The 18,211-nt window shown below is 46.2% G+C and overlaps 1 protein-coding gene across 1 annotated transcript in view; it reads left to right on the forward strand.

Moving 5' to 3' along the window:
* The window catches only part of LOC139372970 (receptor-type tyrosine-protein phosphatase-like N), a 37,576-nt gene that overhangs the window by 12,430 nt on the left and 6,935 nt on the right, over positions 1–18,211 (forward strand). Inside the window, exons 4-14 of the mRNA XM_071112875.1 lie at positions 230–335; positions 1,639–1,828; positions 2,867–3,227; positions 7,757–7,903; positions 10,071–10,105; positions 10,424–10,650; positions 11,328–11,414; positions 13,944–14,023; positions 14,289–14,353; positions 17,476–17,685; positions 18,179–18,211. The exon at positions 18,179–18,211 is cut by the window's right edge and continues 276 nt beyond it. Of these exons, the coding sequence (XP_070968976.1) occupies positions 230–335; positions 1,639–1,828; positions 2,867–3,227; positions 7,757–7,903; positions 10,071–10,105; positions 10,424–10,650; positions 11,328–11,414; positions 13,944–14,023; positions 14,289–14,353; positions 17,476–17,685; positions 18,179–18,211 (1,541 nt within the window). The remainder of the gene's footprint in view (positions 1–229; positions 336–1,638; positions 1,829–2,866; positions 3,228–7,756; positions 7,904–10,070; positions 10,106–10,423; positions 10,651–11,327; positions 11,415–13,943; positions 14,024–14,288; positions 14,354–17,475; positions 17,686–18,178) is intronic.

An 18,211-nucleotide genomic window follows, 5' to 3' on the forward strand; every position in this document is an offset into this window, starting at 1 on the left:
ACTCCATGCATACTCACTAACCCATTCGCAAAAAGGTTGTTAGGTTCAGAGTGTGGTTGTAAAAGTGAACTGTTACCTTAGTGATGGTAAAGATCATGAACAGATAATCAGGTCTCATCTGCTACCACGGCAACAGGGCTGAGGGCTCTATAAGGTCACACTCCTCAAGTTACCAGGTTACATCTATGACTACTGTGATTGACATCTGTATCGGCCTATGGCTGTGCAGGATTGTCCTGGCAGGATGACATCACCCAGTACGTCATTCGCAAGGAGCTGAGCCGTGTTTCACTGACCCGCCCCCTGTCTGGACGTCATGACAACCCCTCGTCTCAGTGAGTCTCCTGCTCTGTTGACTATAATTAAAAGCAGATCTATAATTACATCTGTTCTATTTGTCTGCAGATTTCCACAGGAAGGTCTGTGACTCAATGGGGGAATTGTTTTGTAATAGCAGCCAGGAAAGGTTATGAGATTAGGAAGAGACCTTTAGAAAGCCCCAGAACCAGATCTTTGAGTTTAGAGAAGAGATGTTTAAAATCCAGTCCACGAGGAACAGGCCACAGCCTCTGCGTCTCTCTCTTCCACTGGTAGTTGATTGATTGGTTGGTTTTATTTGTCAGTTAAAAACGTATACACACAGTACATGTATATATCTTTAAACGTGGTTGGAATAGCACAATTCATTCAGATACTTATTTCCATTGAGGTCCCATTGATGAGTGACCTAAGCAGACAGTCAGTCACTGTCACTGAGCATCTGACATAGAGAACAAGTAGACTAAGTCACACTTAAATGTTGTTAGAGAAAGTGGCCCTCAGAGGACTGTGGTCAAATACTCCTGCAGTAGAGGGAAGCCATCCTCAGAGGACTGTGGTCAAATACTCCTGCAGTAGAGGGAAGCCATCCTCAGAGGACTGGAGTCACATACTCCTGCAGTAGAGGGAAGCCATCATCAGAGGACTGTGGTCAAATACTCCTGCAGTAGAGGGAAGCCATCATCAGAGGACTAGAGTCACATACTCCTGCAGTAGAGGGAAGCCATCCTCAGAGGACTGTGGTCAAATACTCCTGCAGTAGAGGGAAGCCATCCTCAGAGGACTGTGGTCAAATACTCCTGCAGTAGAGGGAAGCCATCCTCAGAAGACTGTGGTCAAATACTCCTGCAGTAGAGGGAAGCCATCCTCAGAAGACTGTGGTCAAATACTCCTGCAGTAGAGGGAAGCCATCCTCAGAAGACTGTGGTCAAATACTCCTGCAGTAGAGGGAAGCCATCCTCAGAGGACTGGAGTCACATACTCCTGCAGTAGAGGGAAGCCATCCTCAGAGGACTGGAGTCAAATACTCCTGCAGTAGAGGGAAGCCATCCTCAGAGGACTGGAGTCAAATACTCCTGCAGTAGAGGGAAGCCATCATCAGAGGACTGTGGTCAAATACTCCTGCAGTAGAGGGAAGCCATCATCAGAGGACTGTGGTCAAATACTCCTGCATTAGATGGAAGCCATTTTTAGACAGGTGCAGGATGACTTGGAAGTTGAGTTCTTGTGAGTGAGGGAAGCTATGTTCCCTATAAGGGTCTGCAAGTGCTAATGGGTTGGCCTTATTCTGATATTCTCCATTCATACTGTATTTCTCAGGTCCTCAGAACCTGTGCAGAATGCCCATCTTTCCAAGATGCAGTATCCTCCCAGCTCCAGGACCAAGGCTCAAGGGGACGATCCCAACCCAGACCTGATGCAGAGTTACCTGGACTACATGACCGTGGATCCCCCCAAGGCCTCCCAGTCCCTCCACATGCAAACTCTGGACCCTTACACCTACCGCCAGGTGGGAATGGACACACACACACACACACACACACACACACACACACACACACACACACACACACATACACACACACATATATACACACACACACACACACACACACACATATATACACACACACACACACATATATACATACACACACACACACACACACACATCTACAGTGTATTTATATCATACGACTCATGGTTATATGGTATCTATCTACTGTATATACATTCATACACACAACTACTATTACCACATACAGTTCATGTGTGTAAGAATGTATATACAGTACATAGATACTATATAACTGAGTCGTATGATATAAATACACTGTAGATAAATACCATATAATACCCCACAAGACATGCCACGAGGTCTCTTCACAGTCCCCAAGTCCAGAACAGACTATGGGAGGTGCACAGAACTACATGGGGCGGCAGGTAGCCTGGTGATTAGAAAGTTGGGCCAGTAACCGAAAGGTTTCTGGGTTGAATCCCCGAGCTGACAAGGTAAAAATCTGTCATTCTGCCCCTGAACAAGGCAGTTAACCCACTGTTCCCCGGTAGGCTGTCATTGTAAATAAGAATTTGTTCTTAACTGACTTGCCTTGTTAAATAAAGGTCACATTTGAATTAAAAAATAAATCAAAATGCATAGAGCCATGGAACTCTATTCCACATCAGGTAACTGATGCAAACAGTAAAGTTAGATTTTAAAACCAGGTAAAAATACACCTTATGGAACAGCAGGGACTGTGAAGCAACACACACATAGACATACACATATGATAACATAAGCACTATACACACATGTTCACATGGATTTAGTACTGTAGATATGTGGTAGTTGTAGAGTAGGGGCCAGAGGGCACACAGTGGGTTGTGAAATCTGTCAATGTATTGTAATGTTTTTAAAATTGTATAAACTGCCTTCATTCTGCTGGACCCTGGGAAGTTAATGGGGATCCATAATAAATACAGGAGATTGTATCAATTCCTTTTCCCAGAGGGCATCTCTGTGTCTGTTTATGGGTTTATTAAGCAGCAGTATGGTTACCAAGACGACGAGGAGCGCTCTCTTAACTCTCTGGAGGGTGGTGGTTTCCCCCGCCCTTCTTCTCACGCCGGGGGTAAAGGGTCCCGCCCCCAGGACCGAGACCGCCAGGTGCTCCAGGACCTGGTCTCCCTGTACCTCTCCTCCCCCGCCCAGCCGGCCTCCCGCCACCGTGGGGCAGCAACACCGATCTCTACCTCTCCCTTGTACCAGGACCTGGACTTCCCTCTGGACTACGCAGAGGACTACGTTTCCCAGCAGGACGTGGAGGTCCGCAAGCAGCAGCAGCAGCAGCTGGATCAGACGCAGAGGAACGCTCAGAAGGACTACGGATCGCTGGCTGGATTGGATGGTGAGTGTGAGGCAGTCAGTGTGAGGCAGTCAGTGTGAGGCAGTCAGTGTGAGGCAGTCAGTGTGAGGCAGTCAGTGTGAGGCAGTCAGTGTGAGGCAGTCAGTGTGAGGCAGTCAGTGTGAGGCAGTCAGTGTGAGGCAGTCAGTGTGACTGGAGCGGAATCAATGGAATAGTATCAAAGATACATCAAATGCATGGTTTCCATGGTTTCCATGTCTGATGCCATTCCATTCACTCTGTTCCAGCCATTATTATGAACAGTTCTCTCTCTCTTCAGCAGCCTCCACTGGGTGGGTGGGTGGGTGGGTGGGTCACATGATAATATATCACATTGGGCCTCCCCACCACAGGCCACACCAACCCTGTGCAATTGCTGTAACCACACACCTCCAGAACCCAATCGACCCATTCAAAGCTTTAAATAACTCTAGCTTTGCAGGCCTGCAACTCTCTTGTAGTCCAATATTTACTGACAGTGAGCTGTGAAAATATAACACTGTGCAGACATGCATGAAACATTCTGAATACAGTGGAATTCACTATTCGATGCAGGACTGATACCCTCTATAAAAATGTATTTTACAGTCTAAATGTAATTTGAATTGGAAAATTCTTCAATGGAAAATTCTCTTAACATTAATGAATAACTTAAAATAAATATAACTTAAATATACATGAACCTCTTCAATTAAAATACATTAACATTAACATCTATAGAATGATATAACAAATAAAATAATAAAATCAGCAGCAGATTTTTGAACTAAGTTTACATACCAACTAGAAAATAAGCAACTGTAAAAGTAGAATGAAAAGGCCTGATGGTGGCGCTAGAGGAAAGGTCAAGAGGTCACCAAATCAATAGGTTTCTTCCACTTGGGGTCTTGATTGTACTCAACACATTTTATGGCAATCCAGCCCTTACATTTAGATATATATTGGTCTCAGTCTGTTCTCAGTCTTGTTCTCAGCCTGTAGGCGTCATGTGTGTAGTGATCCAATATCCATGGCCATGTCATTTAACAGTTATCACTGGCCCTTGTTCAGCCTTACTCACCAAGAGCCCAGCGCCAGGCCTTCTTGCTAGCAAAGTCACTGATCAAGTCTTTGAAGTCCAGCTTTCTAGCTAACTGACTTTCAATGGACAGCATGGCAAGACTGCAAAGCCTGTCCTGGGACATAGTGGACCTCAAATAGTTGTTTATCAGTTTTAGCTTACTGAAAGCTCTCTTGCCACCAGAAATATACGTAAAGCAATGCCCACTTCTCCAAACATGCTTTGCAAGCTGCGTCTTACAAATTGTGTTCAGGAGACCAAGGGGACAAGTTAGAGGGGAAGTGTCAGCATATACAGTGTTCAGGAGACCAAGGGGACATGTTAGGGGGGTAAGTGTCAGCATATACAGTGTTCAGGAGACCAACGGGACATGTTAGAGGGGAAAGTGTCAGCATATACAGTGTTCAGGTGTCAAGAGACCAAGGGGACATGTTAGGGGGGAAGTGTCAGCATATACAGTGTTCAGGAGACCAAGGGGACATGTTAGGGGGGTAAGTGTCAGCATATACAGTGTTCAGGAGACCAAGGGGACATGTTAGAGGGGAAAGTGTCAGCATATACAGTGTTCAGGTGTCAGGAGACCAAGGGGACATGTTAGGGGGGAAGTGTCAGCATATACAGTGTTCAGGAGACCAAGGGGACATGTTAGAGGGGAAAGTGTCAGCATATACAGTGTTCAGGTGTCAAGAGACCAAGGGGACATGTTAGGGGGGAAGTGTCAGCATATACAGTGTTCAGGTGTCAGGAGACCAAGGGGACATGTTAGGGGGGAAGTGTCAGCATATACAGTGTTCAGGAGACCAAGGGGACATGTTAGGGGGGTAAGTGTCAGCATATACAGTGTTCAGGAGACCAAGGGGACATGTTAGGGGGGAAGTGTCAGCATATACAGTGTTCAGGTGTCAGGAGACCAAGGGGACATGTTAGGGGGGAAGTGGCAGCATATACAGTGTTCAGGTGTCTTACTTCATGTTGAAACTCAGGTGTCAGATCTCTGGAATACGTCGTGATCAGTGGTTGGCACACAGAAGGTACTTTATCCTCACTAATCTGACCAACTTTCAGAACAGCAGAAATGATTCAAAGTGTTTTGCAGTGGTGTGGAACCTCGTGTTCAAGTCACTTATGATGTTGTCCATAGCAGTAAAAACACAGTGTCCCGAAACACTGTTGCTGCACTGTCCTGAGCTGTCTCCTCTTGAGAGATCTCATCTCATCGTCTCTTCCTTTTCCTCTGGCGGCTGTGTTTCTTGCTAAATTGAGGTGCAACATCCATTTGCGTAGCAATCAGTGTTGCCTCAGACAGGAGAGACTCTCATCCATCTCTAAGAGACTGCGTCTCTTTCTTTAAGGCTCTGATATTGGCTGTCTTCTGTGTCAAGTGAGATTTTTCCTGACTGGAGAATCACATTCCTGTCCTCAATGCATTTCAGTACCTGCAATTATGCCAACTGACATGTCATTCAACACAATGCTGCTCACCTTCAGTTGGGAGTAGGGCTGGTTCAGGGGGATGGGGATGGGGAGACAGGGCTGGTTCAGGGGTATGGGGATGGGGAGACAGGGCTGGTTCAGGGGTATGGGGAGACAGGGCTGGTTCAGGGGTATGGGGATGAGGAGACAGGGCTGGTTCAGGGGTATGGGGATGAGGAGACAGGGCTGGTTCAGGGGTATGGGGATGGGGAGACAGGGCTGGTTCAGGGGTATGGGGATGGGGAGACAGGGCTGGTTCAGGGCTATGGGATGGGGAGACAGGGCTGGTTCAGGGGTATGGGGATGGGGAGACAGGGCTGGTTCAGGGGTATGGGGATGGGGAGACAGGGCTGGTTCAGGGGTATGGGGATGGGGAGACAGGGCTGGTTCAGGGGTATGGGGATGGGGAGACAGGGCTGGTTCATGGGTATGGGGATGGGGAGACAGGGCTGGTTCAGGGGTATGGGGAGACAGGGCTGGTTCAGGGGTATGGGGATGAGGAGACAGGGCTGGTTCAGGGGTATGGGGATGGGGAGGCAGGGCTGGTTCAGGGGTATGGGGATGGTGAGACAGGGCTGGTTCAGGGGTATGGGGATGGGGAGACAGGGCTGGTTCAGGGCTATGGGATGGGGAGACAGGGCTGGTTCAGGGGTATGGGGATGGGGAGACAGGGCTGGTTCAGGGGTATGGGGATGGGGAGACAGGGCTGGTTCATGGGTATGGGGATGGGGAGAGAGGGCTGGTTCAGGCGTATGGGGAGACAGGGCTGGTTTAGGGGTATGGGGATGGGGAGACAGGGCTGGTTCAGGGGTATGGGGATGGGGAGACAGGGCTGGTTCAGGGGTATGGGGATGTAGAGACAGGGCTGGTGAGTCTGAAGCTGCGACTGTTGGGTCTGGCACCAGGCAGGGACAGGGACAACTGATTTAGTATGAACAGTTTGCTAAAGGTTTGCCTGCATTGATTAAATGTCGGCTAAAAAAGGAGTGAAATGTAAACACTCAGAATGTTCTGTGAAGATAATATGAAGTAACTAATGTTAGGGGAGCAAAAGTAGCTTATTTCACTACGGACGACGCTAACAGGTTCATTTCCACCAGTCACGGACGACACCCACCTTCCTTTGTGAAACATCGGGTGACATACTGTCGCCCTTTTCTCTCTCCTGTCCTCCTTTTAGTTTTTGGAAGCCAGGTTTTTCTTTAGGAAACTGAGACATGATGCTCCACCGGCACTCGTCACTCACAATTCACTGCTAGCAAGTACCTGTCGCGCTTGGTTTAAAATCAAATTGTATTATTTTATGCGAATAGTCTGGGTAGCCATTAAACTAGATGTTCAGAGTCTTATGGCTTGGAGGTAGAAGCTGTTTAGAAGCCTCTTGGTCCTAGACTTGGTACTCAGGTAACGCTTGCCGTGTGGTAGCAGAGAGAACAGTCTATGACTAGGGTGGCTGGAGTCTTTGACCATTTTTAGGGCCTTCCTCTGACACCGCCTGGTATAGAGGTCCTGGATGGCAGGAAGCTTGGCCCCAGTGATGTAATGGGCCGTTCGCACTACCCTCTGTAGTGCCTTGTGAATTTTTACCTGTCTAAAGGTCCTGGGGGCAGGATCAAACCATTTCATGTAAATAGAGGGGGGTTGGGCAATACAGAGGCTCTCTGGATGTTTACTTTTTTGCCAAAAACAAGAAAATTAAACCATTAGTACAATGTAAATAAAATATTAGATTAATGATGATAGGTTAATCATTTAATATATACGTTTTTTTACCTAATGTTGTAATATTTTTTTAGGGCCCCTGTCAGTCACAGGCCGTTAGAATCGTCCTAACCTCCCCACCCACCCGGCTCCCCTGTCTATAGGAAATTGTTTTAATGTTCTTGCCTGCTGTAGCTGAGACACTGAATGCCTAATGTCTGGCCTGCCTGTACTTTTTTCATCACCTGCCTGTTGACCTCTCACCTCTAACTCTGTATGACCCTGTCTGTTTGTTCAGATGACTCCCTGCAGAAAGTGTCTCTGCTCCTGGACCACTATGGCATCGATATGAAGGACTTAACCCCTCCACAGCTGGCCAACCTGCCTGCAGCACTGAAACAGCTGCAGATGGAGAGTGCTACTGACTTGGGCACCGACACAGCAGGTGTGTCAGAGCGCAGGCATGCAGCTGAACCCTGTCAGAGCACTACACTACGGGTCAAAGGTTTTAGAACACCTACCCATTCAAGGGTTTTTCTTTATTTTTACTATTTTCTACATTATAGAATAATAGTGGAGACATCAAACTATGAAATAACACATATGGAGTCATGTAGTAACCAAAAAAAGTGTTAAACAAATCAAATATATTTTATATTTGAGATTCTTCAAATAGACACCCTTTGCCTTGATGACAGATTTGTACACTCTTGGAATTCTCTCAACCAGCGTCACCTGGAATCCTTTTCCAACAGTCTTGAAGGAGTTCCCACATATATTGAACACTTGTTGGCTACTTTTCCTTCACTCTGAGGTCCGACTCATCCCAAACCATCTCAATTTGGTTGAGGTCGGGGATTGTGGAGACCAGGTCATCTGATGCAAAGTGTGTCGGGTCATTGTCCTGTTGAAAAACAAAGGATAGTCCCACCAGATGGGATCAAATCAAATTTTGTTGGTCACATACACATGGTTAACAGATGTTAATGCGAGTGTAGCAAAATGCTTGTGCATTGAGATAGAAGCTGTTTTTCAGTCTCTCGGTCCCAGCTTTGAATCACCTGTACTGACCTCGCCTTCTGGATGATAGCGGGGTGAACAGGCAGTGACTCGGGTGGTTGTTGTCCTTGATGATGTTTTTGGCCTTCCTGTGACATCGGGTGCTGTAGGTGTCATGGAGGGCAGGTTGTGCAACGCATCAAATGGCGTATCCCTGCAGAATGCTGTGGTAGCCATGCTGGTTAAGTGTGCCTTGAATTCTAAATAAATCACAGACAGTGTCACCAGCAAAGCACCCCCACACCACCACACCTCCTCCATGCTTTACGGTGGGAAATACACATGTAGAGATCATCCGTTCACCCACACAGCGTCTCACAAAGACATAGTGGTTGGAACCAAAGATCTCCAATTTGGACTCATCAGACCAAAGGACAGATTTCCACCGGTCTAATGTCCATTGCTCATGTTTCTTGGCCCAAACAAGTCTCTTCTTCTTATTGGTGTCCTTTAGTAGTGGTTTCTTTGCAGCAATTCAACCATGAAGTCCTTATTCATGCAGTCTCCTCTGAACAGTTGATGTTGAGATGTGTTTCTTACTTGAACTCTGTGAAGCATTTATTGGGCTGCAATTCCTGAGGCTGGTAACTCTAATGAACGTATCCTCTGCAACAGAAGTAACTCTGGGTCTTCCTTTCCTGTGGTGATCCTCATGAGAGCCAGTTTCATCATAGCGCTTGATGGTTTTTGCGACTGCACTTGAAACTTTGAAAGTTCTTGAAATGTTCCGTATTGACTGACCTTCATGTCTTATAGTAATGATGGACTGTCATTTCTCTTTGCTTATTTGATCTGTTCTTGCCATAATATGGACTTGGTATTGTACCAAATAGGGATATCTTCTGTATCCCCCACCTCCTACTCCCACACCTTGTCACAACACAACTGATTGTCTCAAGTGCATTTAGAAGGAAAGAAATTCCACAAATTAACGTTTAAGAAGGCCCACCTGATAATTGAAATGCATTCCAGGCGATTACCTCATGAAGCTGGTTGAGAGAATGCCAAGAGTGTGCAAAGCTGTCATCAAGGCGGCTATTTGAAGAATCTCAAATATAAAATATATTTTGATTTGTTTAACACTTTTTTTGGTTACTAAATGATGTGTTATTTTAAAGTTTTGATGTCTTCAGTATTATTCTACAATGTAGAAAATAGTAAAAATAAAGAAAAACCTTTGTGTTCTAAAACTTTTTTATTTTTAATTTGACCCCTTTTTCTCCCCAATTTCGTAGTATCCAATTGTTTTTAGTAGCTACTATCTGTCTCATCGCTACAACTCCCGTACGGGCTTGGGAGAGATGAAGGTTGAAAGTCATGCGTCCTCCGATACACATTAAATGAGATACCGTGATATAATTAAGGAAATCAAGTTGTGAACCACAACACGCTGCAGGAATACCTGCAGTATCTTTATACAAAATGGCATGACCCAATAATGAGACTGAAAAATGTGACATTTTGCGGTGGGATTATACTGTGACAATTACAGATACTGAAACAATTATTATCTGTGTGTCAGATAATGAGAATCTTTATACTTTGCTTTTCAGACAAATACCGGAACAGTGCTGCCCCACGTAAGAAGGTAAGTTGAGATAAAACAGTAAAACTCTAGAAATTAAATTATTGCTCTTGGGTTTATAAGTGTTGTTTATTTAACGATATGAAATGTTTTTTATACAATGTTAATAGCATTTACAGTAAATGTAGAATGGCAATAATTAGGCTTTCTGGTTGTTGTTGTTGCATCTACCAAACAGTAGGTGGCAGAACTTCCCCAATCTGAGGAAATCAGTGGTCTATTTTACATATCCTGGAGTAATATTCAAATGAAACATGTATTTATTAGATCCTACTATAACGGATGTTAAGGTGTTTGGTGCCTCCTCCTGTTCCTCATCAGATCACTGAGGGGGCCATGACACACAAGGTGGACAAATCTCCCGTGCTAGGTGCCCCCACCTCCCTTCCTGCCCCGCCCCCCACCATGGGGGCCCCTCCTGCCACAGAGGGGGCCCGTGTAAAGGAGCCAGGGGCCCCGGTGGAAACAGAGACGCAGGGGAAGAAAGAACCACCAGGAGGGACCACACATGTGAAGGAGGAATACGGCTACATCGTCACCAACCAAAGGTCTTCTAAGCCTAATGTTCATAAACACAGAATGTTGGTGTAGGAGCGTATATCTGTCTGTCTGTCTACGTGTCTGTCTCAGAGTCTTTGACTGTACATGGCGTGTGTATGTAAGCGTGTGTATGTAAGAGTTTGTGTGTGTGTGTGTGTGTTTGCAGGTGTGTGTATCTGTGTTTGTGATTTTGCTTGCAGTTGTACTGTATATGTGTTTGTGCTTTTGCTTTTTTCTTCAGTGCTCTGTGTGTATGCATGTATGAGTGTGTCCGTGTGTATGAGTGTGTATGAGTGTGTCCGTGTGTATGAGTGTGTCTGTGTGTATGAGTGTGTCCGTGTGTATGAGTGTGTCCGTGTGTATGAGTGTGTCTGTGTGTATGAGTGTGTATGAGTGTGTCCGTATGTATGAGTGTGTCCGTGTGTATGAGTGTGTCCGTGTGTATGAGTGTGTCCGTGTGTATGAGTGTGTATGAGTGTGTCCGTGTGTATGAGTGTGTATGAGTGTGTATGAGTGTGTATGAGTGTGTCCGTGTGTATGAGTGTGTATGAGTGTGTCCGTGTGCATGAGTGTGTATGAGTGTGTCCGTGTGTATGAGTGTGTATGAGTGTGTCCGTGTGTATGAGTGTGTATGAGTGTGTATGAGTGTGTCCGTGTGTATGAATGCATGTGTATTTCTCCGCAGCCCCCTCAGTCTGTACGACGGGGTGCGTCTGCTGGGGCTCCTGGCTGAGAGGATCCCACTCTCCACTGGCTCTTTCATCAACATCAGGTAGGCTATAGGCATAGAGGCCCACTGGCCGACTGGTCCAATGAGGAGAGATGACAATTAGCTGGCTGCTAATTGCTAATAAGCAGATGATAATTAGTTGGCTGGTTAAATCTGGCACATTTACAGAAATGTTAATAAATGTGCATTGTCCTGATTGTCAAATAAACTTATAAATGTAAAATTAAATGATCAGGAGATCTCAGTGTAGAGGGGCCATCTCAGTGTAGAGGGGCCATCTCAGGGGCATCTCAGTGTAGAGGGACCATCTCAGGGGCATCTCAGTGTAGAGGGGCCATCTCAGGGGCTTCTCGGTGTAGAGGGGGCCGTCTCGGTGTAGAGGGGGCCGTCTCGGTGTAGAGGGGGCCGTCTCGGTGTAGCGGGGGCATCTCAGCTCAGGTACTTCTATGATCAACATCAACATGCTCCATTCCCTCTCCCGGGCCTCCCTGGTGGCGCAGTGGTCTAAGGCACTGCATCGCAGTGCTAGCTGTGCCACCAGAGATTCTGGGTTGGAGCCCAGGCTCTGTCTCAGCCGGCTGCGACCGGGAGGTCCATGGGGCGGCGCACAATTGGCCCAGTGTCGTCTGAGTTAGGGAGGGTTTGGCCGGTAGGGATATCCTTGTCTCATCGCACACTAGCGACTCCTGTGTGTGTGTCCTCCGACACATTGGTGTGGCTGGCTTCCGGTTTGGATGTGAATTGTGTCAAGAAGTTGGTTGTGTTTCGGAGGACGCATGGCCCTCGACCTTCGCCTCTCACGAGCCCGTATGGGAGTTGCAGCGATGAGACAAGATAGGAGAGAAATTGGGGAGAAAAAAGGGGTTAAAAAAACGCACAAAAAAACAATTAGTATTTGGTAGCATTGCCTTTGAATTGTTTAACTTGGGTCAAACGTTTCGGGTAGCCTTCCACAAGCTTCACACAATAAGTTGGGTGAATTTTGGCCCTTTCCTCCTGACAGAGCTGGTGTAACTGAGTCAGGTTTGTAAGCCTCCTTGCTTGCACACAAGTGTTCCAGTTCTGCCCACCAATTTTATATGGGATTGAGGTCAGGGCTTTGTGATGGCCACTCCAATACCTTGACTTTGTTGTCCTTAAGCCATTTGCCACAACTTTAGAAGTATGCTTGGGGTCATTGTCCATTTGGAAGACCCATTTGCGACCAAGCTTTAACTTCTTGACTGATGTCTTGAGATGTTGCTTCAGTATATTCACATCATTTTCTTTCCTCATGATACCATATATTTTGTGAAGTGCACCAGTCCCTCCTGCAGCAAAGCACTCCCACAACATGATGCTGCCACCCCCGTGCTTCACGGTCCTCCAAACATAACAATGGTCATTATGGCCAAACAGTTCTATTTTGTTTCATCAGACCAAAGGATATTTCTCCAAAATGTACGATCTTTGTCCCCATGTGCAGTTGCAAACCGTAGTCTGGCTTTTTTATGGTGGCTTTGGAGCAGTGGCTTCTTCCTTGCTGAGTGGCCTTTCAGGTTATGTCGATATAGGACTCGTTTTACTGTGGAAATAGATATGTTTATACCCGTTTCCTCCAGCATCTTCACAAGGTCCGTTACTGTTGTTCTGGGATTGATTTGCACTTTTCGCACCAAAGTACGTTCATCTCTAGGAGACAGAATGCGTCTCCTTCCTGAGTGGTATGATGGCTGCGTGGTCCCATGGTGTTTATACTTGCGTACTATTGTTTGTACAGATGAACGTGGTACCTTGAACCAGACTTGTGGAGGTCTACACATTTTTTTCTGAGCTCTTGGCTGATTTCTTTTTATTTTCCCATGATGTCAAGCAAAGAGGCACTGAGTTTGAGGGTAGGCCTTGAAATACATCCACAGGTACACCTCCAATTGATTCAAATTGTGTTAATTAGCCTATAAAGCCATGACAATTTTCTGGAATTTTCCAAGCTGTTTAAAGGCACAGTCAATTTAGTGTATGTAAACTTCTGACCCACTTGAATTGTGATACAGTGAATTATAAGTGAAATAATCTGTCTGTATACAATTGTTGGAAAAATGACTTGTGTCATGCACAAAGTAGATGTCCTAACCAACTTGCCAAAACTATAGTTTGTTAACAAGAAATTTGTGGAGTGGTTGAAAAATGAGTTTGAATGACTCCAACCTAAGTGTATGTAAACTTCAGACTTCAACTGTACTGTATGTATGTATGTATGTATATATGTGTGTGTTTGTGTATATATATATATGTTGGTGTGTGTGTGTATGTACTGTATATGACAAAAGTGAGTACACCCCTCACATTTTTGTAAATATTTGAGTATATCTTTTCATGTGACAACACTGAAGAAATGACACTTTGGCACAATGTAAAGTAGTGAGTGTACAGCTTGTATAACAGTGTACATTTGGGGCTTATTGACACCTAAAATAAAGCCCCCCCCCCCAGTCATCCTGCTCCTACCACCATCCCACCACCCCTCTCTCTCCCAGCCCCAGCTATATTAATCAATAGTTTGATGGAATGTTCCTGTCTGTCTCTCTACAGTGTGGTGGGCCCTGCCCTGACATTCCGTGTCCGCCCCAACAGCCAGAACCTGAGTGCTGAAGACGTGGCAGAGAAAGCCGGTAAGTGGACCTGTTACTGGGGTCAGACGGGGTCAAATTGACCCAATGTCCCGCTGCTCTATGTAAACCACCAAGACAATATCCACACACACACACACACACACACACACACACACACACACACACACACAACTTGGACAGAAATTGAGATAGGGGTATAAAAGAGATTTTTGAACCACTCTAGTGTTTTTAAAATATATAATAGCAAGAATATTACTTTTTTGCAAGATGGCAACTATTTTATTTTGTTTCATAATTTATTCAGTTGCAGAGAAGAACTTTCTGGAGTCTGAAACTGCTCTGAAGATCCTGCAGACAGGTGTCGGTGAGGTAAGAGAATGTTATGCTGCTTTTAGAGTGTGTGTGTGTGTGTGTGTGTGTGTGTGTGTGTGTGTGTGTGTGTGTGTGTGTGTGTGTGTGTGCGCGCGCGAGAGAGAGGAAGAGAGACGGTGGTCTCTTTGCATTAGAATCTATTGGCATTCCTCATCAATATTCTTTGCGTCCTTCTGTGCATTTTCACAGTCAAACTATTTTCCTCTGCCTGAAATACCTAGAATGGCTAAAATCCTTTGACATGACAAACGTATTTTGCGGTCGAATGAAACGTGCGCGCTCCCGAAAGACACAAGACTGTCTCTTTAATTCATATTGGTCACGCGCACCACTCCTCTCTTGGTCGTCTCACATCGTCCCTGGGCCTGAGCTAGTAGGTCACACTGCCGCCAAAATTCAATCAAATGATGCGCTATTTTCCACTTTATAAACGCATTATGGAAAGCAAGAGACAGATCTTATTTTATTTTGTGCACTATCAAAGTCAAGTCGTCTTTCTTTCACGGAAGGTGGATGTTGGGTGAGTGTCGCTTATATTTAGCCTACTAATAGGCTATTCATACTTTTGAATGGTAGATTTGTCTAGAGTTATTCTTATTATGGGCCTAAGTCGCGAATTGTATTTCTTATAGGCCTAATTTGATTCTATAATAGTTATATTTAGTTCCACTTCAAATATGTCTACGATTTAGTTGCCATTTGTAAATTGCTTACGCATTAATGTTATCTGTTAGTTTAGACCTTTTCATCAGATTCTGCCGGCGCTATGCACGCACATCTACGAGATGCCCAGCCCGCGTGGTGTGTGTGGGATTGTCGCATGATTCGTTGTCAAATATTATGATTTTATTATGATTTGGTTAATCTGGGTATTTAATCATAATGAAGATTTTAACAACATATTCAAGAACGTACAGCAAATAACACTTAACGAATTTAATCTGTTTGAGGACACGTCTATCAATATTATAATATTTAACGGGACCTATATCTGGTTACAGTAATTAGTGTTGGTGCACATTGTAACTGTATCTTGTTTGCATTTTGAATAATTTCACATTGGCAATCTCTCCTCTTGAGAATTCTGCAATAATGTCCATTAGATTTCTCTTGGAAGTCTGAAATTGTGCACACATGTACCAGTGTGTGTAATCTAAGTTTAAAACCCTTTAATTCTAGTTGTCAATTCCATTTTTTTATTTAGTGAAAAAAAAATGTTAGGCCTTTGTTTGCTAACTGTTTGCATCACTCACAATAGTGATGAATGAAGTTGCATATCGCTTTTGGCAACAACAACCTGAGTTAAGACACTTGTGTCAGAAGTCAATGTCTGCAGTAATGGAATGATCTGGAGTCTATCTACTGTACTCATCACGCTACTCTTCTATTGAATCAACCTCTTGGTCTCTCTGTTGTCTTCAATCTAAACTGCAACCTCTTGGTCCCTCTGTTGTCTTCAATCTAAACTGCAACCTCTTGGTCTCTCTGTCTTCAATCTAAACTGCAACCTCTTGGTCTCTCTGTTGCCTTAAATCAATCAGTCTCTTCCTCCCTCCCTCCCCTCCTATACCCATCCCTCCCTCCCTCCCTCCCCTCCTATACCCATCCCTCCCTCCCTCCCTCCCCTCCTATACCCATCCCTCCCTCCCTCCCTCCCCTCCTATACCCATCCCTCCCTCCCTCCCCTCCTATACCCATCCCTCTCTTCTTCCCTCCCTCCCCTCCTATACCCATCCCTCTCTTCTTCCCCCCTTCCCCTCCTATACCCTTCCCTCTCTTCTTCCCTCCCTCCCCTCCTATACCCATCCCTCCCTCCCCTCCTATACCCTTCCCTCTCTTCTTCCCTCCCTCCCCTCCTATACCCTTCCCTCTCTTCTTCCCTCCTATACCCATCCCTCCCTCCCCTCCTATACCCACCCATCCCTCCCTCCCCTCCTATACCCATCCCTCCCTCCCCTCCTATACCCATCCCTCCCTCCCCTCCTATACCCATCCCTCCCTCCCCTCCTATACCCATCCCTCCCTCCCCTCCTATACCCATCCCTCCCTCCCTCCCCTCCTATACCCATCCCTCTCTTCTTCCCTCCCTCCCCTCCTATACCCTTCCCTCTCTTCTTCCCTCCCTCCCCTCCTATACCCACCCCTCCCTCCCCTCCTATACCCACCCCTCCCTCCCCTCCTATACCCACCCATCCCTCCTCTCCTATACCCATCCCTCCCTCCCCTCCTATACCCATCCCTCCCTCCCCTCCTATACCCATCCCTCCCTCCCCTCCCCTCCATCTCCTCTCCTACACCCACCCCTCACCCCTGCATCCCCTGATGTCAGTTAGGTAAATTCACCTCATGTCCAGATCTTAATAGTCGTCTCCAGAAACCGGTCATTCAGCTCTTCCCCCTTTCTGTTTTCTTCCCCTTCCCCCCTTTTCTCTCCATCTCTCATCTTTGGGCCCCTTTAGACTATCAGATGAAGCACCCCCCCCCCCCCCCAAATATCTCAGACTATAGCTCCACCTTTCACCCCAATGTCTCAGACTATACCTTCACCCCCTACCCCAATTTCTGACTATAGCTCCACCCCCCCACCCCACCCCAATCCCCCATGTCAGACTATAGCACTCCCCACCCCAATGTCTCAGACTATAGCTCCAACCCCCGATCCCCAAATCCTTCAGCACATTCCTGGGGCCTCTGAAGAGGAAAGAGAGGTCAGGAGGGCAGGAGAGGCAACCGTGGCAACCAGGGAGGAGAAGGAGAGATGAAAGAGAATATATGATTGGGGGTCAGGCTGCAACAGTCCTTGTGTTGCATTCAGTGGGGTACAATGTAGAAAAACGTTTCGCAACGTGAATATCTCTGTTCTGATTTGGACTTTTCACTCTGTTTCAAAAAAAATTCACCCTAATGAACACCACCCAGGTTTTCTCTCATCCACTTCCTCAATAATAATAACTTTGATCAATTATTCTGTTGCAGGACATTAGTGGGGCTCTCATCCTTCCACTAAAGGATAAACACTCTTTCAAAAGCTATTTTATTGTCTCATCAGTGAGATTTTCAGCTAACAATTTTGTTTTCCTTCCCTCTCTTTCTGTCTCTGTCACCTCCCCTCTCGACAGAGAACTGATGGGCGGGGCTTACCTCAGGCCACCCGGGTTCGAGATGGCTCCCGTTGGGTGTTCATGACCATGGTGGGCGTGGCCTGTGTTGGCGGGATCCTGGTGGCGACAATGACCATCGTCTGCCTGCGTCGCCACACCAACCGCCTGGCGTCTGAGAAGCTAGGCCTGGGCCCAGAGGGAGGCAGCGTTACACACCAGGAGTACCAGGTAGGCAGACACACACACACACGTAAGTAGGCCCAGCCGTCAACTGACACCTCACAGCCATGCAGGACCAAGTCAAGTGGGAGTACTGTAGACTATAGACAGACAGCACATTTCTCGATGAGATATGATTGACAAACCAATTTCCCCTCGGGGATCAATAAAGTATTTATCTTACATGGGTTTGTCCAGCCGCTATATCTTAGTTTTCTTATGTCGCCCTCTCTTCACCAATGTCAACAGTGTAATACTCCCTAAAAAGACAACTCACAAACAGTCCAACATGAACACATTCACTCTTCAGTTTTCAACCTGCACAAGGATTCACTAGTCTGAGACATGAGATGTATTGAAAGAGACCTGTGCATGCTGCAGACCCCAACTTCCCAGGACTACCAGTGTGACTGTATCCACGGGACATTGATCCCTGATTTAGTAATACATTGTGTCCGTAGAAAACCCATTGACTGTCATGGTCCCCTTCTCCTTCTGTCAGGATCTGTGTCGTCAGCACATGGGATCCAGGGGA

The sequence above is a fragment of the Oncorhynchus clarkii genome, chromosome 18 (genome assembly GCF_045791955.1).
Source record: "Oncorhynchus clarkii lewisi isolate Uvic-CL-2024 chromosome 18, UVic_Ocla_1.0, whole genome shotgun sequence".
NCBI lineage: Eukaryota > Metazoa > Chordata > Actinopteri > Salmoniformes > Salmonidae > Oncorhynchus > Oncorhynchus clarkii.